This window comes from Sturnus vulgaris, chromosome 1 (assembly GCF_052056855.1).
Source record: "Sturnus vulgaris isolate bStuVul1 chromosome 1, bStuVul1.hap1, whole genome shotgun sequence".
In the NCBI taxonomy this organism is placed as follows: Eukaryota; Metazoa; Chordata; class Aves; order Passeriformes; family Sturnidae; genus Sturnus; species Sturnus vulgaris.
In genome coordinates, this window is record NC_142243.1 from 6,570,873 (window position 1) to 6,590,175 (window position 19,303).

The window sequence follows — 19,303 nt, forward strand, 5'->3', positions numbered from 1 at the left end:
TTACTCTGTGTTTTCATTTTATTGTCTTAATAATGCACTCTTTTAAGAAAGATTTTGTAGATACATTACCCTGATTTAACACAAAGTTAATGTCAACCAAAGTCATATATACACTCAATGACACATATAATTTACAAGGTAATAGAAGGGAAGGAGTGACAAGAAACTCTGGATTATGTAGAGACATAAAAAAATGCAAGAATTTCCTGCCTTTAATACCTTCCTCATTAGTGAGCACCTCCTTAGTATTCCTTCCCCACTGACTGCAATCAGTACCTTATTGTTCATAATTTCTATTTCCTTGGCTGTTCCTAAATTGCACTCTCCAAATGGCACAAAGTCATCGTAAACAAAATCCTACATCTTCAGTCCACTAATTTCTGTAAATTGAGCTCAAACAAAGCAATTAGGTGGCATACTTTGAAACTACCAGCTTGAACACTAATATAATTTCTTTCCCAATAAAAACTTGACATGCTTTATCTGGCTGGGGCTTTTAGCTTTTTTTCAATTTGACTGAATTAGTCACTTTACATGTATATGTCCCATTGCTTCTCCCAAGACATGGTATTCCCAAACATTATATAATTCTTTAACTCACTAGCCACTGAAATAAATAAATAAGCCCCATGTCCTTCCATCCTGCTCCTTGGCATTCCTCGGGCAAGCATTGTGAAGTGCAACATCTTGACCTAGAATTTAAAACCCTAAAATTACTGGTCAAACACTGAAGCAGGTTATCCAACTGTTGTTCTGGGCTTCAGGGAGGTGAGGGTAAGAAGGGGCTGTTTGTTTCAGTTTTGCAGAATGTTGCCTCAGTAGCTTGTGAAGAAAAAAGCTGCCAAATTTTGTAATGAATTCCACAGAACATTAAGTCTGATGCTTAGCAGAAGCCATAACTGTTAAGTAAATGATATCCTTTTGATGAATACCCTTATTTGAAAACAACATTGATTCTTCTAACCCTCTAGCAGTGTCCCAAAACAGATGTGCACAACTGCAAATTCTGTTTGCTTTCAGGTTTACGAAGTGTGATGACATTTTTACAATCCTGCATGAGCCCTTTTACCCAGGAGTAAAATAAAGCACAATAATTCTTCACCATCTGTTTGTTAATTTTGCATTCATTTAACTTTGCATTTTAAACTAATAATCATTTTCTTATAATATAGTTTGCTCCATTGGTAGAAATTACAGCTGTTCAATTAAAAAAAGAATGGCTTGTAACAGTTTTCCTCTAAATAATTCCATTGCTCTTAATTATAGAAATGTTAGTGCCATCAAATGGAAAAGAACTGCCAGAGATTAGTGTTATGCTTTGTATGTCACAGATCCCCTTAGTAAATGTACATATTTTCTTCTATTCCAGCACCAATTCCTACTTGGTCTCTAACATTAAACCCATTTTTCTTTCCTACAATGTTTTTTAACATTGTTATGTGTAAAGGTACAAACAATTAAATGAAGTTTCTGTTTCATTTGTGCCACAAAGTCAAACCAAGCACAGTCCTACTTCTTCATAATGCTTTTCCTTAATCTCTAACGACAGGACAAGTAGATATTGATATTTATATTTCAGCTGGTTACAGCTAAACTAGGGCTGGAATAATGTCCTAAAAGCTTTTTCTCACCATGTTTACAGTCAAATGGGGAAATCCTATTCCTTTATCAAAAGTAAAACCGCATTGAAATAACATGAATTATACATCAGAGCTAGTGAAGGGGAAACAATCTGGGTCAACAAAAGATGTGGTGCCTGAAGAGAGAGCTGGAGCCAGTCTGAGATTCTGAGAGTTCTATTGTGGACTCTCTCATGCTCTGGACAGGGCATTTTCCACAAAGACCAGGCTGTAAGGTCACAAGCCCTAAACACAGACTGTCCCCACGGTGACACAGTGCAGAGTCCACTTCACTGAGGTTCCTGGGCTTCATCATCATCATCAACAACAAATAAATTCCTCAAGAGACACAGGCTGCTCAGCTAATTCATGTGAGCAGTCCAGTAGTATTAGAGAGCTGTTCAGATGGTTAAAACAATCAAGATGATTGCACTGTTTTCTAAAACCAATTTTATCTGATGGCATAGAAATCTCAGCATCAGATGACATCCTAATCCTGTGACAGTGTTAAGATCACAATTCTGTCACAGTACTAGGATGAGTATTTTACTTAAAACACCCATAAGGCAAGAGATGGTTTACCACAAAATTGATTAGAAGAGTTCAGAAAATGCTGAAAAACATTCAACTGGTGCCTAAGACTGTAAGAGAGCACTCACCTACAGAAATGAACTTCCAGAAGCACCACACACACCAAGCTCACATAAAATTAGGAGTGAAAGTACAAGCACATGTTAGTGAGATGCTCAGCTTCCAGTCCTACCAGAATCCTGTGCATCCTGACCTTTCAGTTTCCCAGACGAGTGAGCACTGCTGCCAGGGCCGACCTTTACTGGGGGATTTATCCATCACAGTATTTTATGTCTGACAGGAAGCAAACATTCTGAAGGTGCCCAAGGCACATTCTGATGTGATGGATATGTAATGGTAACGGGCTTCCCAATGATTTGCCATCTATTTCAAGTTACTCTCATTAAAAAAACTCACCTGGTATGACATTTGAGAAAACTGAACCTCCTACTTATTGAACATATCAAATCCATTTACATTTTGGGAAATGAGCATTTCCTTCACAAAGCTCAAAGAATAACAATAACAACTGAACTGTTTTCTTGTGTCATTTCTACAGAAGTTCTCTATTTGCATTTAAAGGGTTCATGATTTGTCATTTCCCTGGAAATACCACACAAACACCTAATATTCTGTAACAACCTCCAATAATTGAAAGGCAAAAACCCCTCAGTATTTGCCTGGATATTTGGTTGGATTAGGTATTTAGATTCAGATTCACTATTTATTCTGCAGATTCTGTCATTCTTCCCAGTTCTTTGCAAAAAAGCAGAACTGGGTGAAAAGCAGAGTGGGCGACAATTTTTTGAACAGAAAGGAAATGTTATAGTATAAATTAAAAACTGCAAAAGGAAAGGTTAGATGTGGAAGCACTTGCAGTTTTATAAAAAAAGTGTCTAGACTGCATCTTAAATACATGTATCTGAAGTGAGACTATGACACTGAAATATAGTGTATCAAGTTGTTTTACCCATGTTAGATGCTTCAAGAAATAAATATTTCTTTATTTCATAACAGCTACTTTCCCTCCCTAATGTACTGAAGAGGAAAGTGACATCTTTGAGGAAAACCATTAGTATCACTGAAAACACACCGGTACAAAAAAACAACTTATGTGAACTGCTGCTTTGAGAACATGCCACTTCATCAGTTCTTAAATTAATATTATTTAATAGGATTCTTATTAATTAATCATGACTATGATTCATGGAACACCTACACATTCATTACTGGCAGCAGACCTACTATTGCCTGCCTACTTTTTATTCCCAGGTCAGATCTGCAGAACGGAGAAGACAACTATATACATGAAAATAAACAATATTAATTCTTTCACATAAATAACGACTATCAACAGTGGCCTATTAGGAAAAATAGCTTTAATGCAAGTAATGTCTGTATTTCCCACTGAGGTGATGCACTTGCACAGGAAGGGCAGTTGCTCCACATTTGTGAAGATTCCTATGATGCCTCTCATGCCTGATTTGCTCCATGTTATTAAAAAAACACTCAACGACACCTGCATTAATGGCACTACTTCATACTGATGTCTGCAATATTTATGCTCAATCTGCAACTCTGGGACAGAACTTACACTAATGGAAGTCAATAACAAAATCTTCAGGGAGTTCAAAACTATTTTTTGCTAATGGTTTGATTTTGTGAGCTGCTGAGTACACCAATCTCAGAAGTAGTTTTTAGGCTACTGCTTAAAAAGCAAACTGATGCCAACAGACTAATACGAGTACTCCTGAGTTTTAAAGCATGTTTGTAAGATTTTTTGAGAATAGGTGAAAACCCCAAATGAAAACCCACAATATAATTTATATTAATCAGGAGAAACCCTCAGACTCTTTTGACCGGAATAATCAGAACCCCTTTATAATTCTAATTTCATTAAAGAGTCTGGCCTGTAAAGCTCTCATTCAAAAAAAACCACGTGACTCACATTCATGATAAATTTAACAGACATGCTTAAATAAAACACTATATAAAAGGGAAACTGCTGTGAAACCTAGATTAGAGTCAGTTGTGTAACACTAAGCAAACAATGCTACAGCTGAGCAAATACACCTACTAGTCCCATTGAGGTATTTTTTCCTTTTATTCCTATGCTATATATTAAGGAAAAAGCTGCTGAAGAGGCCTTTTTATTTCTATAATGCTCAAAGCATAATGAGAACCTGTCCTTGACTGAAACTAACCAATATTAATTCCAAAAGACTGATTAGTCTTTTTTTCATAAATATAACCATCACACAAAAGGCAAAATTAGACCCTTGAGCACCAACAATAAAAAACCCCAGATGAGCTATGGAAAAGACTGAATATAAAATATTTAAATCACAAGCAACCATGAGTGAGGTGGTAATAAGGTTGGAAAAGGAGGGCTGCATTAAACACCTAAAAAGGTGAGGAGACTGGTGTATTGCCACATTTCGTTGTGTAAATTTTTATAAACTTACTGCTGGCATGCTGGTTAAGAGATGGGTACAGTTTCTCAACTTTTTAAATACATACAGAGCTCAACTTTTTTTATTTTCTGAAAATATTAATAGCATAATTATTTAAATAAATTTGTTAATATTTTCATACATTTTAAAATGAGATCTTTTTTCCTTGTTCCATATACAGAGTTTGGAGGCATTCCACTGACTTTTTCTCTCTTTTGTAGACATTGAAGGACTATGCCATTGTTGCTGAGCCCAGAAAGACAGGAGAAAGGAAGAGCCCAAGTATCTGCATTCTCATTTTCTACACCAAAGCCCCAAAATGGGTCAGTCCCACCAGCAAAGTGACACATTACCAAGGAAGAAGGTACATTCTTGATTGGAGACACAGTGTGATTTTCCTTTCGTGGGTTTTCTTTGCTCTTCAGAGATCCAGTTCCCTCTGGTTTTAACACATAATCCCCTCCTCAGATTATAAAATCTTGCAATGGAATGTTAGTGAACTACTATGTCATTGTCTTAATGCTCAGAGTAACATTTATGAAATACGCCAAGGGAAGTGGGGACAGAGAAAAAAAAAGAGGATTTCTTTTGACATATTATGAAAAAAAGTGTTTTCTACTCAAGTCATGCAAAGGGAAGAAAAAGTCTTTGTGAAACACACTTCAGCAGTTTGGAACACACATTGAACAATTTCACTACAGAGCTTTCAGTAAATTATTTCAGTGAATGTTAGCGAATAAAGGAAACCTGCACTGGAAATTCCTCCAGGAACACAGGCCCTTTCATGTTTCTCAGCAAGGCTCTTCAGCTTTCATTCCTGGGCTGTTGCTGTTTCTCAGTCTCTCTCTGTGCCCCCAGTCCATTTTGTCTGGTTCCTACAGCTCAGCCTGCCCTCAGTGCCTATCACCTATTCAGCATCAAAACCCTCTCAGAAACGTTTCTGTAGCTGCAATCTCTCTCTCAATTCTGGTACCCACCTATCCGACATCTGGAGCTCGAGAAAGGTGCATTTTTCAAAGCATTCAGCTTGAAAGAAACCCACACTGAAAACTCTAAGGCTGACTCTGCTTTCCTACTGGAGTGCCATGGGAGCACTGCCACGGTGAGCTCCCTGGAACCTCCTCCTGGCTCCAGAGCAGGACCACTGCTCTGGGAGACAAAAACAATGGATCAGGCTGAAAAATTAAACACTTCCCCCTTCAGATGAAGCCACACGAACCATCTTAAGGAAAGACACTTAGTGCTGCCTAAGTAACCCAAATATTTTCCTCTCTCGTTTGCTGCTGTATTCCACAAATGCAGTTGTAATGGTAAAGATCATTCAGGAAGGTTCACCTGCCAGAAATGACACTGTGCTTCTGTTCAGATATGCAAAACTGTAGGGGACACAGAGCAATGGAAGTAAGAGAAATTGTGTTTGTGTGCTGCAAGGAAGTGACAGTTCATGAAAAGTTCTGTTTCACTGTGAAAAAAAGTTTATTACTTTAATCTAAAACATATGTACTGGAATCCATGCACTGGTCATTGTCCCTGGCAAGAGTAAGCTCTAGAATTTGGTTCTAATGGCCCAAATAAGGAACAAGACACAGTTTTACTCTAAGCAGTGAGTTCCAATGTGCACTGACAGTACCACTTGATCTGCACACAAATTCACAGTATTTTTTTTTCATATACTTGGAAACAAATAGGTAGGGATACAAACATAATGTTATTTCACAGAAGGTTCCTGACAAAGCACATCAAAAGAAAAATCTCAAAAAAAAAATTGTTTAAAAATGTGCATCTTTTGTTCTGCTTCATCTGAGAAGGCAAATTCTTCTCCGAACTGTCATTCACAAATTAAAGCCTGTCTTCCTCTTGGAAATACAATAAACATGATGAAGACAATCAAAAAAATAACAATAGCTAAATAAGTTTCACATGGCCATGTGCTCCTTCCTCCAGTCAACAGGTCAGAATCACCCTGATAACAGGTTATCAAACAAGGACCTACTACAGAGACTGGAAAGTGACATTTAAGTACCTGCACTTGATAAGAATCAATCATAAACAAGTACCCAGAAAAAGCTCTAAATCACCCACTTTGCTGATATTTGGTATATTGATACTCTACTGTACATTAGCACATAAACAGATCAGTGTTTTGTGTCTCTAAAGAAAGGAACATCTTTTGTTTATTGAGATGCAGATTTTAAAAAGTGCTAAATCGGACATGTTTCATATAGTACTAAATTAAGTATTTCTTCACAGTTCTAATAAACTTTTCTACCTGTAAAAATCCCCCCAAAAAATAACAGCCTGAAGTACAGTACTGGCTTTACTGGAACATTAATAATAAAAATGTTACATTATGGGAAAATTACTTACAAATTCTGTATTTATTTTAAACAAAATTTTGACTGGGTAAAATCCTAATATTACTCAGATTATTTGAGAAACAAATCTTCAATTCAACACCTTCTGTTTAATACTGCAGGTTTGCATGCCTTTACTTTATTCATTGGGCAGCTGACTTGAAAGTTACTTAATGATAACAGAGTATCTCACACCACATAGTACAAAGCTGAAGTATCAATCCTTCTAACAAATGGTGGGGAAAGAAAAACCAGACCAGCTCTTCACTCAATAAACCCCAATTGCATTGCAACAATTAACCCTTACTAACAACCTCTGCCTCAACCAGGAACCCAGAGCTACCAAAGTATCAAAGTATTCCGAGGTGAACAACAATTACGTCAGTAAGACTAGGAAAATAAATGAAGGTGTTTTCCTCAATAAATGGAAAATTCAAAATTAAAATAATATCCAGACCCCTTCAATCATCAGAAGTGCTAGCTTTTACTTTAGCCACCTATTTCCCACGTTACTGCCTCTCACTTTGACCGTAACTCAAGACAGACCAGTCTAGTTTATAGTAATCCTTGCAAACTTTCAAATACACCACTGAAGATTCACATCCAACTGTGGAGTCTAATATATCCCAAGGTATCCATAATTTAGGTGCCAAAATAATTACAAAAATGTACCAGGAGAATCTCAAAGCTCTTAATTTGCATTTACTCAGTTTTAACTAATACTTCATTGTCTTAAATACCAGCAGGGATCTAGAAAAATGTATTTTATTTTGGAAAATGTGGTCTATTAGACAACTGGAGAAATGAAAACTATGTTTTCAAAGCTGAGTCCTTAAGTCTGTAGCTTCAGAGGTGTTGTGTTTTGATAGGTAACAAAACTCTTCTGTCAGAATTGCAATTTACATTTTTTTGTTCTATGTTTCACTGCAGAAGAAAAACAGAATCATAGAGTCAAATGGTTTGGGTTAGAAGGGACATTAAAGATCATCCAGTTCCAACTCCCTGCCATGTGCAAGGACACCTTCCACCAGATCAGGCTGCCCAAAGCTCCATCCAACCCTGCCTCAAACACTTCCAGGAATGGGGCAGCCACAGCTCCCCTGGGCAACCTTTTCCAATCCTCACCCACCTCACAGGAAAGAACTGCTTCCACCCTAAATCCAGTCTAAACCTTCTCTCTTTCTGTTTGAAGCCATGAAGCTTTGAGCAATCTGCTGGAAGGTTTCCCTGCCCATGGCAGGGGAGTTGGAACTGGATGATCTTTCACATCCCTTCCAACCCAAATCATTCTGTAACCTCAAATGAGCTAAGCTCTTGTTATGGTAAAGCTTATTTTGGTTCAAATGACAGAATACTTTAATCACTGTTCACCTGACAATGCTAACGAGAATTAAGTTGTAGATCTTAGTAAGCACCAAATATCTGCTTTCAAACTGCTGGACCTGCAAAAAATCTGAGGTCCCATGGCAGCTCTGTAAACTGAACAGATTTACCAAAGCTGATTTATGATGCACAAAGGTGTTCCAGAAGAATTAAATGTCTAAATCAGAGCCAGCTATGAGCAGACACCACAGCTGCTTTCCAGAACTTGGGAAATACAGCTATAAAACAACAGACACAGGATTTCTGATGTCATCTGCAAGCTCTAAGAACAATTCACATTCTTCAAGACAACAAGGATCTGGCCTTAAGTGACCAAAATCCAAACCATTACGGAACAGAGTAAAGCACAGAAGGTAATTTACAGTGTTAAACTATCCCTTAAGTTGTTCCCTCAGTCAGTAAGGCCCTGTAAAAACAATGAGTATCCTCAACAGCAGGGAAATTATTAGAGATCTCTAGAGAAACTCCAAATAACAGGGAAATTCATGGAAAACTTAAGTAGCCCATGGCCCCCATTGCTGAACTGTTCCAGTATGTCTAAAACATGCCAGGAACTGAATGAAACTACCAAACTGACCTAAAGCAGATGCAAGTGTCTCCTTGGTGAGATGTATGTCACCATTTCTCCAGTCTTTCTTTCTCTAGAACTTTCTGTGCTGGAGTTCTCTATGAGACAGCAACCAACCCATAAAAAAAAAAAAAAAAAAAAAAAAAAAAGTAGATGTTATTTTGGAAGAGAACTTCCTGCAGTACTTCCTCAGTTGCAGGACAAAAGCAACTACAGGAAAAAAAAACTCTGTAAGATAAAATCAGAAGCCACTCCCAAGAACAGCCAGGTAGTCCCTCCCAAGCTGTAGTGAAGAGAGATGAGGAAAAGCCAAGTGCCTGCTGTGTGCAAAAGCACCATAAAAAACTCAAGGGTTGAGAAAGGAACTTCTGAATACCAGAGGTGCTCCTTTAGTTTCCTGTTACAAAGTTCGTCCTTGAAAAATGGGCAAATGCAGAGGACACTGCGTAGAAATGCTATAAATTATGATATATTACATTCTCATAATGCATTTTTCTCTGGATTTAAGAATTAAGTCATTCTTCCAATAATGAAAAAGGAAGAACGGAGCTTTTAAAGCATCAAAGAACTGCAAATCCTGCACTCTATCTAGAAAAATCCCACATCACTCCATGCTCTGTTCAGCTTGGTTGAGTTACACATGAAGCTGACATTCAGGATTCTGTCATCTAAGCCATTTCTCACACAGTTTTTCTCAACAAAACCAAATAAAAAATTGCTGCCATTACACAGGCCCAATCCTCCCCAGTGTATGAAGTTAACACTACATTAGGATGTTGATGCTCACTTTTACATATAAGGAACAAGAAAAGGAAGTATCATTTTGGCCAAATTGGTTTTCAACTTGAAGCAGTACAAATAAAATACACACACCACAAAAGACAAGGACAATTTTCAGCAAAATGAGAAGTACACTGAGATTAAGGGATGAAGATACAATCAAAATGTGGACAGTTTTAAAGGATTTGCAAACATGTTCCTCATCTTATTTCTTTCTGATCTAGTTTGGTAGGCATCACAGTAGAATCAAATCTTGAGCAAAGAATTTAAAACAGACTTCTCATTATTATCATGTTTCTCCTATTCGGTCTTCAAGAGATAGGAACCTCCTTCTTGGTTTCCACCAACACTGTTTTCTTTGACTTCTGTGTCCTTGACAAACTCTCACAGAGACTTGGAAACTGCTTTCTACATCTTATCAGAAGAAAAAGCTGGCTGGGAAAGTTACCCTTGCATTAATTTCTTGTGCCAATTTTGTTCAAAAGTAGTTTAAACACATTATCTACTTCCTTAAACTCGCTTTCTGAATTGAGTTATTTACATACTGGGGGACAAAAATCAGTCCACCTTACATGGGACGCTGTAGCACACAGAGTAGCTATGGCTAGACAATGTAAGACAGGCAAACTTTATTTTTCCTCAGCTGACTGGAGACAAATGAACGGGAACCTACTCAAAACATGCAAAATAAACATCAAAATTACACAGTATTATTTTAAAACCTGGAAATATTTTGGGAACCACTGTTTTAGAAATCAGTCTTGTTAAAAGCTGAACAAATGCAAGCCTTAAAGGCCTCTGTATTTTACATGATAATATAAGTTCACATTTCCAAATATCAAAAAGCAGGAGAGTTGCAGAAGTGTAAGACTGAAACGAAAAATACAAGAAAAACCTGTAAACTCCACTTGTCCACTTTTTTCCCAGGGAAAAAACTCTAATTTATGTTCAATCAGATTCTTTTGCTTAGTTTATCTTATTAAGTCTATAATTCACATTGTTTTTGCATCTTACACGAAGTATCTGTAGAAACACCAATAAAAGTATCTTCCTGAAGCTGACAACAGAACAGCTTCTTTACCATGGTGAATTTTATATACTGAGCAAAACAAGAACTATAAGAAAATTAAGTTTTGGATCAAACAAATCACTGGAACTTTTCTCGCCCCCAGTTATATTTTGAAGAGTAGTTTTCTTTCAAACTTTGAAGCAAAATTACTCCCAAACCCCATGAAATAATATCTCAGGATAATTCTCAGGAGTCATCCTGAGAAAAGTTCTGGCACCGAGTTTGTCACCAAGATCACCAGTTCTTCCTTATGACCTCCTAAACTTAGAAAGCAGGTCTGAAAAAAGCCATGACTCTCCCCTGCTGAGATAAGCAAGGCACCTCCACCACACATCTGACTGTATATTCCAGCTTTTCTTTGTCCCTTGTCACAAACCAACATGATACACAGGATTTCAAACACCTCACAGATGCAGGTTTGTGCACTCATGAATAGTAAAGAATGGCAAACTCCAGACTTTGAAAGAAAGACAAAGAATCCACCTCTGTCTAGACACAAATACATGAAACAAGCTGGACAGGTGCCTTTGCCAGGCCTTCACAATGAGCAAATCAAAAGAACTGAAGAAGAAAGACACGTTAAGCAGGGTATTTTGTGAGACATTCACAGATTCTGAAATCTCTGTAGTGCTGTGTTTTAAACCATCAGCAAGCCAAGGGCCCAGAAGAAAACCAAAATGGATAAAAATACGTATTTTGGAACAGGTCAGTGAAGTTATGCCCACACAAGCTTTACTAATGCAATCACAAGTTCAGTGAAGCCAAATGGACATCTCAACTGGTAAACAGAGTAATAAGAAACACTGTCATATCCAGTTAAAGCAGATTTGCAAACAATAGGCAGGCTAACTAATGAGAAACATGAATGTAGCTTACAAATTAAAGAGTCTCTCAAGGTAAGAACAGGCCCAAAATGCTCTCCAAAAACTAAAATACCTAAACCAATGGACTATATTATCAAAAGTTGGTTTCACTTCAAGTATGCATTTTTACATGAACAGAAGGAAAAGAAAACATACTTTCCCAGTAAAGAAAATATGTCAGTGCTGCAGACCACATCACAAACCAGTTCCACATGCCAAAAGGACTTCCAAGAAGACAGAAATCCCCTACCAAGCAAACAACAACAAACCCAAAGCAAATTTGGTGGCAAGCAGAGGAAACAGCATACAGCTTGGTTTTATTTAAACTATTTTTCTGTATGCCCTGAGCACATAGCTGCATTTGCATGGCCAACAGATTTCAGAACATCTGAACAGAACTTTTCCTTTAAAATGCAGGAATATCCCATTAGAAAGAAGCTCAAATGAAAAGAAGCACAAGATGCTGCAAACACAAACACATACTTTCAATTAATTAATTTGCCTTTCATTCTAAACTTTTTAAAAGTAACTCACAGAAAGATGAGCTTTTCCACTATCACACAGGACAATCAGGACCTTACACTTCTTTCTGCCTTCTTTATCTTACTAACAAGTTAGAAAGTAGTGGAAAAATTATTACCAAGCATTACAGCCTGGACACAAGCAAACACAGGATTACTTGGGCTCCAAGCCAGTTCCACACAAACTCCTTGAGCAATCACTACATTTCTCTGTAGTCAGGAACAGAGAACTACAGAAGAGTTTGGTCCTCACTTTTCAAAAAAATAAAATAAAAAGCTAACAAATCCCTGGTGTGATGGTGGGATAAAGAAGTCCAATTCCATCTAGCTATTCTTCCAGAATCACAGTTGTGCCTTTACTCAGCTCTCCCTGGGGATATCACAAGAAAGATAAAAGAGAATAACTGAACCAGCGTCATTCTTTGCTGGCTGACTGCTGGACTACACAAAGAAAGTTCCTCAACGGCTTCAGCTAAGATTGAATAGAAAATACACAGAATGGCACTTGATTCAAAATCCTCTCCTCTCTCTGCATTGCCATGAAATATGTACAACAGGGAGATCTAAACATTACTTGCAGAATTTGAAAAGATCAGTAGGGAAGATTCAGTGCAGCACATGAAAAGACGGGGCCAAAACGGAAACTGAAAGACCAATGTTCATTCTTCAAAAAAATTTGTAGTTAAGTGATTCCACTGTAAACATTTATGCAAAACTTGAAAAGGTACTGATGACATAAAGGTGAGGCACCATCACCCTTAGCACAGGGGAGGAGCACAGTACTGGACAGTAAGAAATGAAACTGAAATAACGGAAACAGGATGAAATTCAATACAGCAAAACACAAACTTGAACATCTCAACCAGGATTTCTGTTAGAGGAAATGACTATAGACAGGAATGAGCTCATCACAAAATGCAAGCCAAAAACATGGGGGCAAATTCTTTCAATTCTTACTATCGTTTTTTATACATACACACAAATGTGTGAAAGTTTTCAAGCTCATCTAGAACTTAATACCATCAGGTTCACTCATTTTGAATAGTCTTATTTTGAAAGCAGAAACACAGAAATTAAATAAATTATTCAAAAACAAAGCATTTACTTAATATGAACAGAAGAAGGTAAAAAGAAAGCTGTATTCTATGGCTTGTATTGAAAGACTGATGGAAAGCATCTTTTTAGTCCCAACGATGGAGAACATCTACTGGTATCTTATGCCAATTTTTTTTGTTCTATTACAATGCATGAAAAGCAGTAAGATTCAAGAAGGCCTAAGCATAACCATGGGAAAACCACCAAAAATTACAAAGATTTGTTGATAGCATGGCTGATTTAGTATAAAAAAATAAAGTTATTAACAAACCCTCTTGGGCATTATTAAATATGATCAGGAATACAGCTGCATGTGGAAAAACCAATGTGAAATACATCTCCAATACTACAAAACAGTGCCAGAATATGACACCAGAACAAGTTCATCCTTTTCAAAGGTACTTACTTTTCCAAAGACATTACCACTTCAATTTAAAAGACTAAATATTTTTCTGTGTATTTCTATGAGTATTTAGAGTACCAACATAAGTTTCATGGCAAACACAGGCTTTTTTATACTAATCTGCTTTTTGTAGCATGAAAGTAGTTGAGAAATTCTTTTACTCCATTTGAGTGATATAATTTCAGGACATAAATTGGTACAATAAATATTTCTTATCAGAATATTTGCTAATTGAACTCAACTTTTCTTTTGTCTCTAATTTGTTTTTGTTGGTCTGGTTCTTCTTACATTCTAGTTACCTCAAAACTAATTAATGATAGATATATATTATATTGTATTATATATATTATGATATATTCCATGCAACTCCATAAAACTTTTTAAGAAATTGCAACAAAAGTTTTTAGCACAAGGATCTTCCCAAGGAAACCTTATTAAAAATGGGAGCTCGGAGATCCATATGTGGCTGTTTTTAGTCACACTGTGTACTGCATTTGTCTTTTTATCAACCCTACCCACCCCTGTTTTCTTACAGAACTCGAGCATTCAGGTGTTTTTACTCACTTCTGTGCTCCCTGAGACAACAGCTTTGTCCACGTTCAGCGACAGCTGCTCTTCAGTCTGGCAGACTCCCACAGACCACTCTGCGCAGCGGTGATGAGCCCAGCAGTGACCTGGATGTGCACACAGAGAAAGGACCAGCGTTGGACACCTCTGTCAGGCACTGCCTCCAGGTATGGAACTCAGTCCTGGCAGTAAATACTTGACAGAAAAAAAACTGAGAAGTCTTCTCCCCCCCTTTTTTTTCTTGTTGCAACATTGAAAATCCGTATTATCATGCACTGAATATATTACAGTTACTATCAGACAGCAAATACACTGCAATTTTCTTTTATATACAACACACCTTTTCTATTTGTTTATAATTTCCAAGTGGCTGATCATGTAATGATAGCATTGAGGTGCACAACATTCTTTGACTTTGGTTCTACGTTCAATGCTTGTGTGAAACACACACACACAGAGCTCCATTTCACTTTGTATTTCACTGTAGATAACATTTCCCTAGGTATGTACTCTTAATTTATGATTCCCAAGGACTGGATATCTGTATGTTCATGAAGAATATGCTCATATGATGCTTTAGGAAGCTACAAAAAGTGTTTTTTCAAAAGCTCAAAATACAGCATGAACAGAAACTCTTATAAATGACTGAGAAAATGGTGTCAAAATACAACACACACTGTATAGAGATACACCTACCTAAGAAAAAAAAATCAGAATTTGTAGAATTCAATAGGTAACTCTTACAAGAGGTTTCTAATTCAATTCTGGGAAAAACAATGCAAATGATGCATACTTCCAAAGGAATTCACTGACTCCTTTATACAGGAATTAGAAATGATGGTTTACACTAGCTGTTGAAATTAAGTATTGGCAAATTTAATAATTCAAGCTACAAAAAAAATTCCCAAAAATCTCCATATGGGTTTAGGAAGAGTCATTTACAAATAACAGCAACTTTTAAAATGTAGACTGATAAATCTACACTCACCCATCTACACACACTATAGCAAAACTACTTAAACAAAACCATTGGATTTCTTTTCTTTTAATTTTTTTCTTTTAATTAATTAATTCTTTTAATAAGCTTCCACACTAATGAAAGAGTGACACTTTTATTATTACGTAAATGTATTTCCATTTTGTGGAGCAAAATATGTGAATGGACTATTGGCATCAAAGCATTTAGACACAGATGCCTTCTGAAAAAGTAATTAATAACTTAATTAAGAGAGAAGTTCAATTCAAATGAAAGAGTAGATGATAAACCCGACATTTTTCTGACAGAAAACCTGCAGATCCTGGAAGCATGCACGTGCATGATGGCTCTACTTCTCTAATCATGCTGCTCTTTTAAATCTTCCATTCCATTGTTTCCAATAACACTTGCAGCAGGAGATCAGGCAACATCATAGGATTATGACTTTTGAGAATTACATTAAGCTGTGCCTCATTCCTTTTGCTTTTCTCCCCAAACCAGAATCATGGTACTAAAGGTATTACTACCTGAACACCAGTTCAGCAGCAGATTACAAATATTTCCCCACACAAAGCTGAGGATTCTCTTTTCCAGAGAGACTACAAAAACACAACCTGACACGGGAAAAAGCTACCAAAGCACCATCAAAGACTTGACAAACAGCACAGCACAAAAAAACAACAGCTGCAAAACTTCACTCGTGTCACTGGGGCTACTGTACTGCTACTGGACAGGGAGAAAAAGGAGGGTGACAATGGATCTTACCTGTTGGCTCAAATAAGGCTTGAATATCAATGTCATCTGGTAAGCCAACTAAACTGAGTTCATCCCAGAATTTGACAACCTGATCGTCAGAAGCAGTTTGGGTGCTCACACTTGTACATGATGCTATACTCGATCGAGATCTGTATCAGGAAGCAGAAAAACAAACTTAGAAGTGACCACATTCTTTGCTCAATTAGCCAGATACTCACATATTATCCAAAACCCACAGCAAATTAGTAAATTTTTTTTTTAGTATGATAAAATATAAATCAACATGAACAAAAGTCCTCCTTATATTTTATCCAAACATTTTTCCCCAATAACAGTTGCCAGTTACAGCTGCTATTTAGTAGACAAGCCTGCTCTCTTCCAGTTCTTCAGGACACACACATTTCTTTAAGTTTGATTCTGTTTGATATTAAAACTTGCCCAACCCTTGGAACTGAGAATGAGGTAACAACATTCAGAGGTGAGGTGCCTATAGAAAATACTACAGCTACCGGGGGAAGATAGAAAAAAATACCAGGACTTCAAAATCTGTTTGGAAATAAATATCTTTATACACTTCCATCAGATGTCAAAAAAAAAAAGAAAAAGAAAAAGTGGGGGTGAGCTGGAGGAAAGGGGGGGGGTGATTAAAAAATGCAGTGATATAAAGACTCCTATACTGTACTAACTTATAACCTTATTGATCTGTTCCCCAAATTCTAATCTCAACAGAAAACAATTCACATAACTCAGATTACTGTGTTTAAAAAAAAACTGATGCAACAACTCTGCCTTTATTTCCTGCAGGATAAAGAGTATCTTGGGCATCTAAGGGTGTGCATTTAGACATACTGATAAGAGACTTGATCGCTGATGCCTCAACAATTGGTAGGAAAGGTGGTGCTGCATTTTCCATTAAAGTTCTTTGAACTTGATTACTCTCTGCTATTAATAACTCAATCGTATGCATTTGTCAGTAGATATAGAAACCACTGGAATTTTAACCTGTGGTAACTGCTTTACTTTGCTTTACTTTGGCCATTACATTCATAAATACATTTTAAAACCCCTTAGTTTATGGGGAAAGAGTAACAACTCTCTTGAACCACCCAAGAAATCTTAAAAGTTTTCTAATATTACATGGTATCTTCATCATGTGCATAATTTAAAAAAAGATCTACCCCATAACCTATTAATTCTGACACTATCACCATTTAAAACCTCCCTAACAAAGCACTATGTTCTGTTTGACAAAACTGGTTCCTGACAATTCATGTCCACTGGAATTACAGAATGACTTGGGTTGGAAAGGATCCAACCCTCTTAAAATGGGCAGGGACATCTTCCACTATCCCAGGCTGCTCTAAGCCCTGTCCAACCTGCCCTTGAACACTTCCAGGGATGGAGCAGCCACAACTGCTCTGGGCAGCCTGTGCCAGTGCTTCACTCCCGTGATAGCAGAGCCTCCTCTATAACATCAAATTGCTACTCACAACACCGAAGCTTAAAGGATCTTTGAGAAAAACTAAATCCCAATTGACAAGGCATTTTTCTGTATTAAAAAAGCTTTCTCATAACATCAAACCAATCCATTTACGAAACTTCTCAATTTACTCTCAATCTCGCCCTGCACAGAAACACTTTCCATGGACTTCTCTGAAAATAGTATTTCATATACCTATAGAATACAGCCTGAGACGAGGGTGTTACTTTCATTACCTTTAAGAAAAGCCACTTTTCTATATCAGCATTACACAATGTTCCACCACCAACATGGTGACAAAAATGTACAACGTACACCCGAGCAACCTCAGCGAGTGCAGAACGCTCTGAGCAGCTTCTGCAGCAGCAGCACAGCAATGGACAGGCCTGACTTGGGGGCTTTGGCAGAGCCAGCAGCCACCTCCAGCAAGCTTCCCTCCCCAACTGGGCTGAGCCCAGAGCCAATCCCCAATGCTGAGAGCTGATCCCCCAATGCTGAGAGCTGATCCCTCAATGCTGAGAGCTGATCCCCCAATGCTGAGAGCCGATCCCCAATGCCCAGAGCTGATCCCCCAATGCCCAGAGCTGATCCCCCAATGTCCAGAGCAGATCCCCCAATGCCCAGAGCCGATCCCCCAATGCCCAGAGCTGATCCCCCAATGCCCAGAGCTGATCCCCCAATGCTGAGAGCTGATCCCCCAATGCCCAGAGCCAATCCCCAATGCCCAGAGCCAATCCCCCAATGCCCAGAGCCAATCCCCCAGTGCCCGGAGCCATTCTCCCAGTGCTGAGAGCTGATCCCCCAATGTCCAGAGCAGATCCCCCAATGCCCAGAGCAGATCCCCCAATGCCCAGAGCAGATCCCCCAATGCCCAGAGCCGAACCACAGCACCCTCAACCCCGCACAACCTACTGCCCCTTACTGCCCTCAACCCCTCACCATCCACAGCCCCTCAGAATCCTCAACCCCGCACACCCACAGCCCCTCACTGCCCCCAACCCCGCACACCCACAGCCCCTCACTGGTCTGTAACCCTGCTTTGCCACTGGCTCCCTTCATGTTTCTCTGGGGTTGCAGCCCCTCTGTCACACAGACAGCACTGAGTGATCCCACATTCACCATCAGCCGGGAATGAACCCAAGTCATCACAAGTCCCCAGTGACAGGTTCCCTGCACCCATAAAGACATGGCTCTGAGCAGACCCATTTCAGTGCCAACCATGCACTGAGCACCCTCTGCTGCAGGGCCAGGTATGCCCCTGCCACCTCTCACAGTCACTGAGAGGCCTGGGGACCATGACCCAACCCCTCTCTCTGGGAGAGCTGCCTGCAAACCCCACTCCTGCACGGCAGGAACCACTGCTGTGTGCCCTCAACAGAACTGGCACCAGGGTGACAGCCAGCGCTGGAAGGCAAGAGGAGAAGCTCTAACCAGGCTCTAATCAGAGCCTGCCCATTATTCCAGGCTACACAACACATGACGTGTCAAAAATCCATCCTCTTCCACCCTTTTACTTCAGCATCACAAATAGATCTGTGCTTTACAGTAGCTATGTCTCTTTTCTGTGTTCTTCCAGAGTGAAGATTCTCACTTGGGGAAGAAACAATCCCATTTTTAAAAGGCAGAAGAGACAACCACTTCTATACCACTCAGGTGTTGGTTGCTCTGGCATTCTGCTTTTAGTCAGGTTTTTGTACATGTTGATTTTCCTTACAAACCTTTATGAATATTAAAAACCCACATTTGTAAAATACAAGTTCATTGCCTTTTGTAGTACAGAACCAGTCAGGATCCTTCCTGAATTTCATGCAAAATAAAAATCTACGTATTTATTGTAGGACAGACT

At 38.4% G+C, this 19,303-nt stretch overlaps 1 protein-coding gene across 9 annotated transcripts in view; it reads right to left on the bottom strand.

The window, feature by feature from the left end:
• KMT2C (lysine methyltransferase 2C) overlaps positions 1 to 19,303 on the bottom strand; it is a 189,755-nt gene that overhangs the window by 96,853 nt on the left and 73,599 nt on the right. For all 9 annotated transcript variants that reach the window (XM_088158694.1, XM_088158785.1, XM_088158636.1 and 6 more), the window contains exons 5-6: positions 15,987 to 16,126; positions 14,243 to 14,352 (exon numbers count right to left, since the gene is read on the bottom strand). In XM_088158694.1, the coding sequence (XP_088014820.1) occupies positions 14,243 to 14,352; positions 15,987 to 16,126 (250 nt within the window). The remainder of the gene's footprint in view (positions 1 to 14,242; positions 14,353 to 15,986; positions 16,127 to 19,303) is intronic.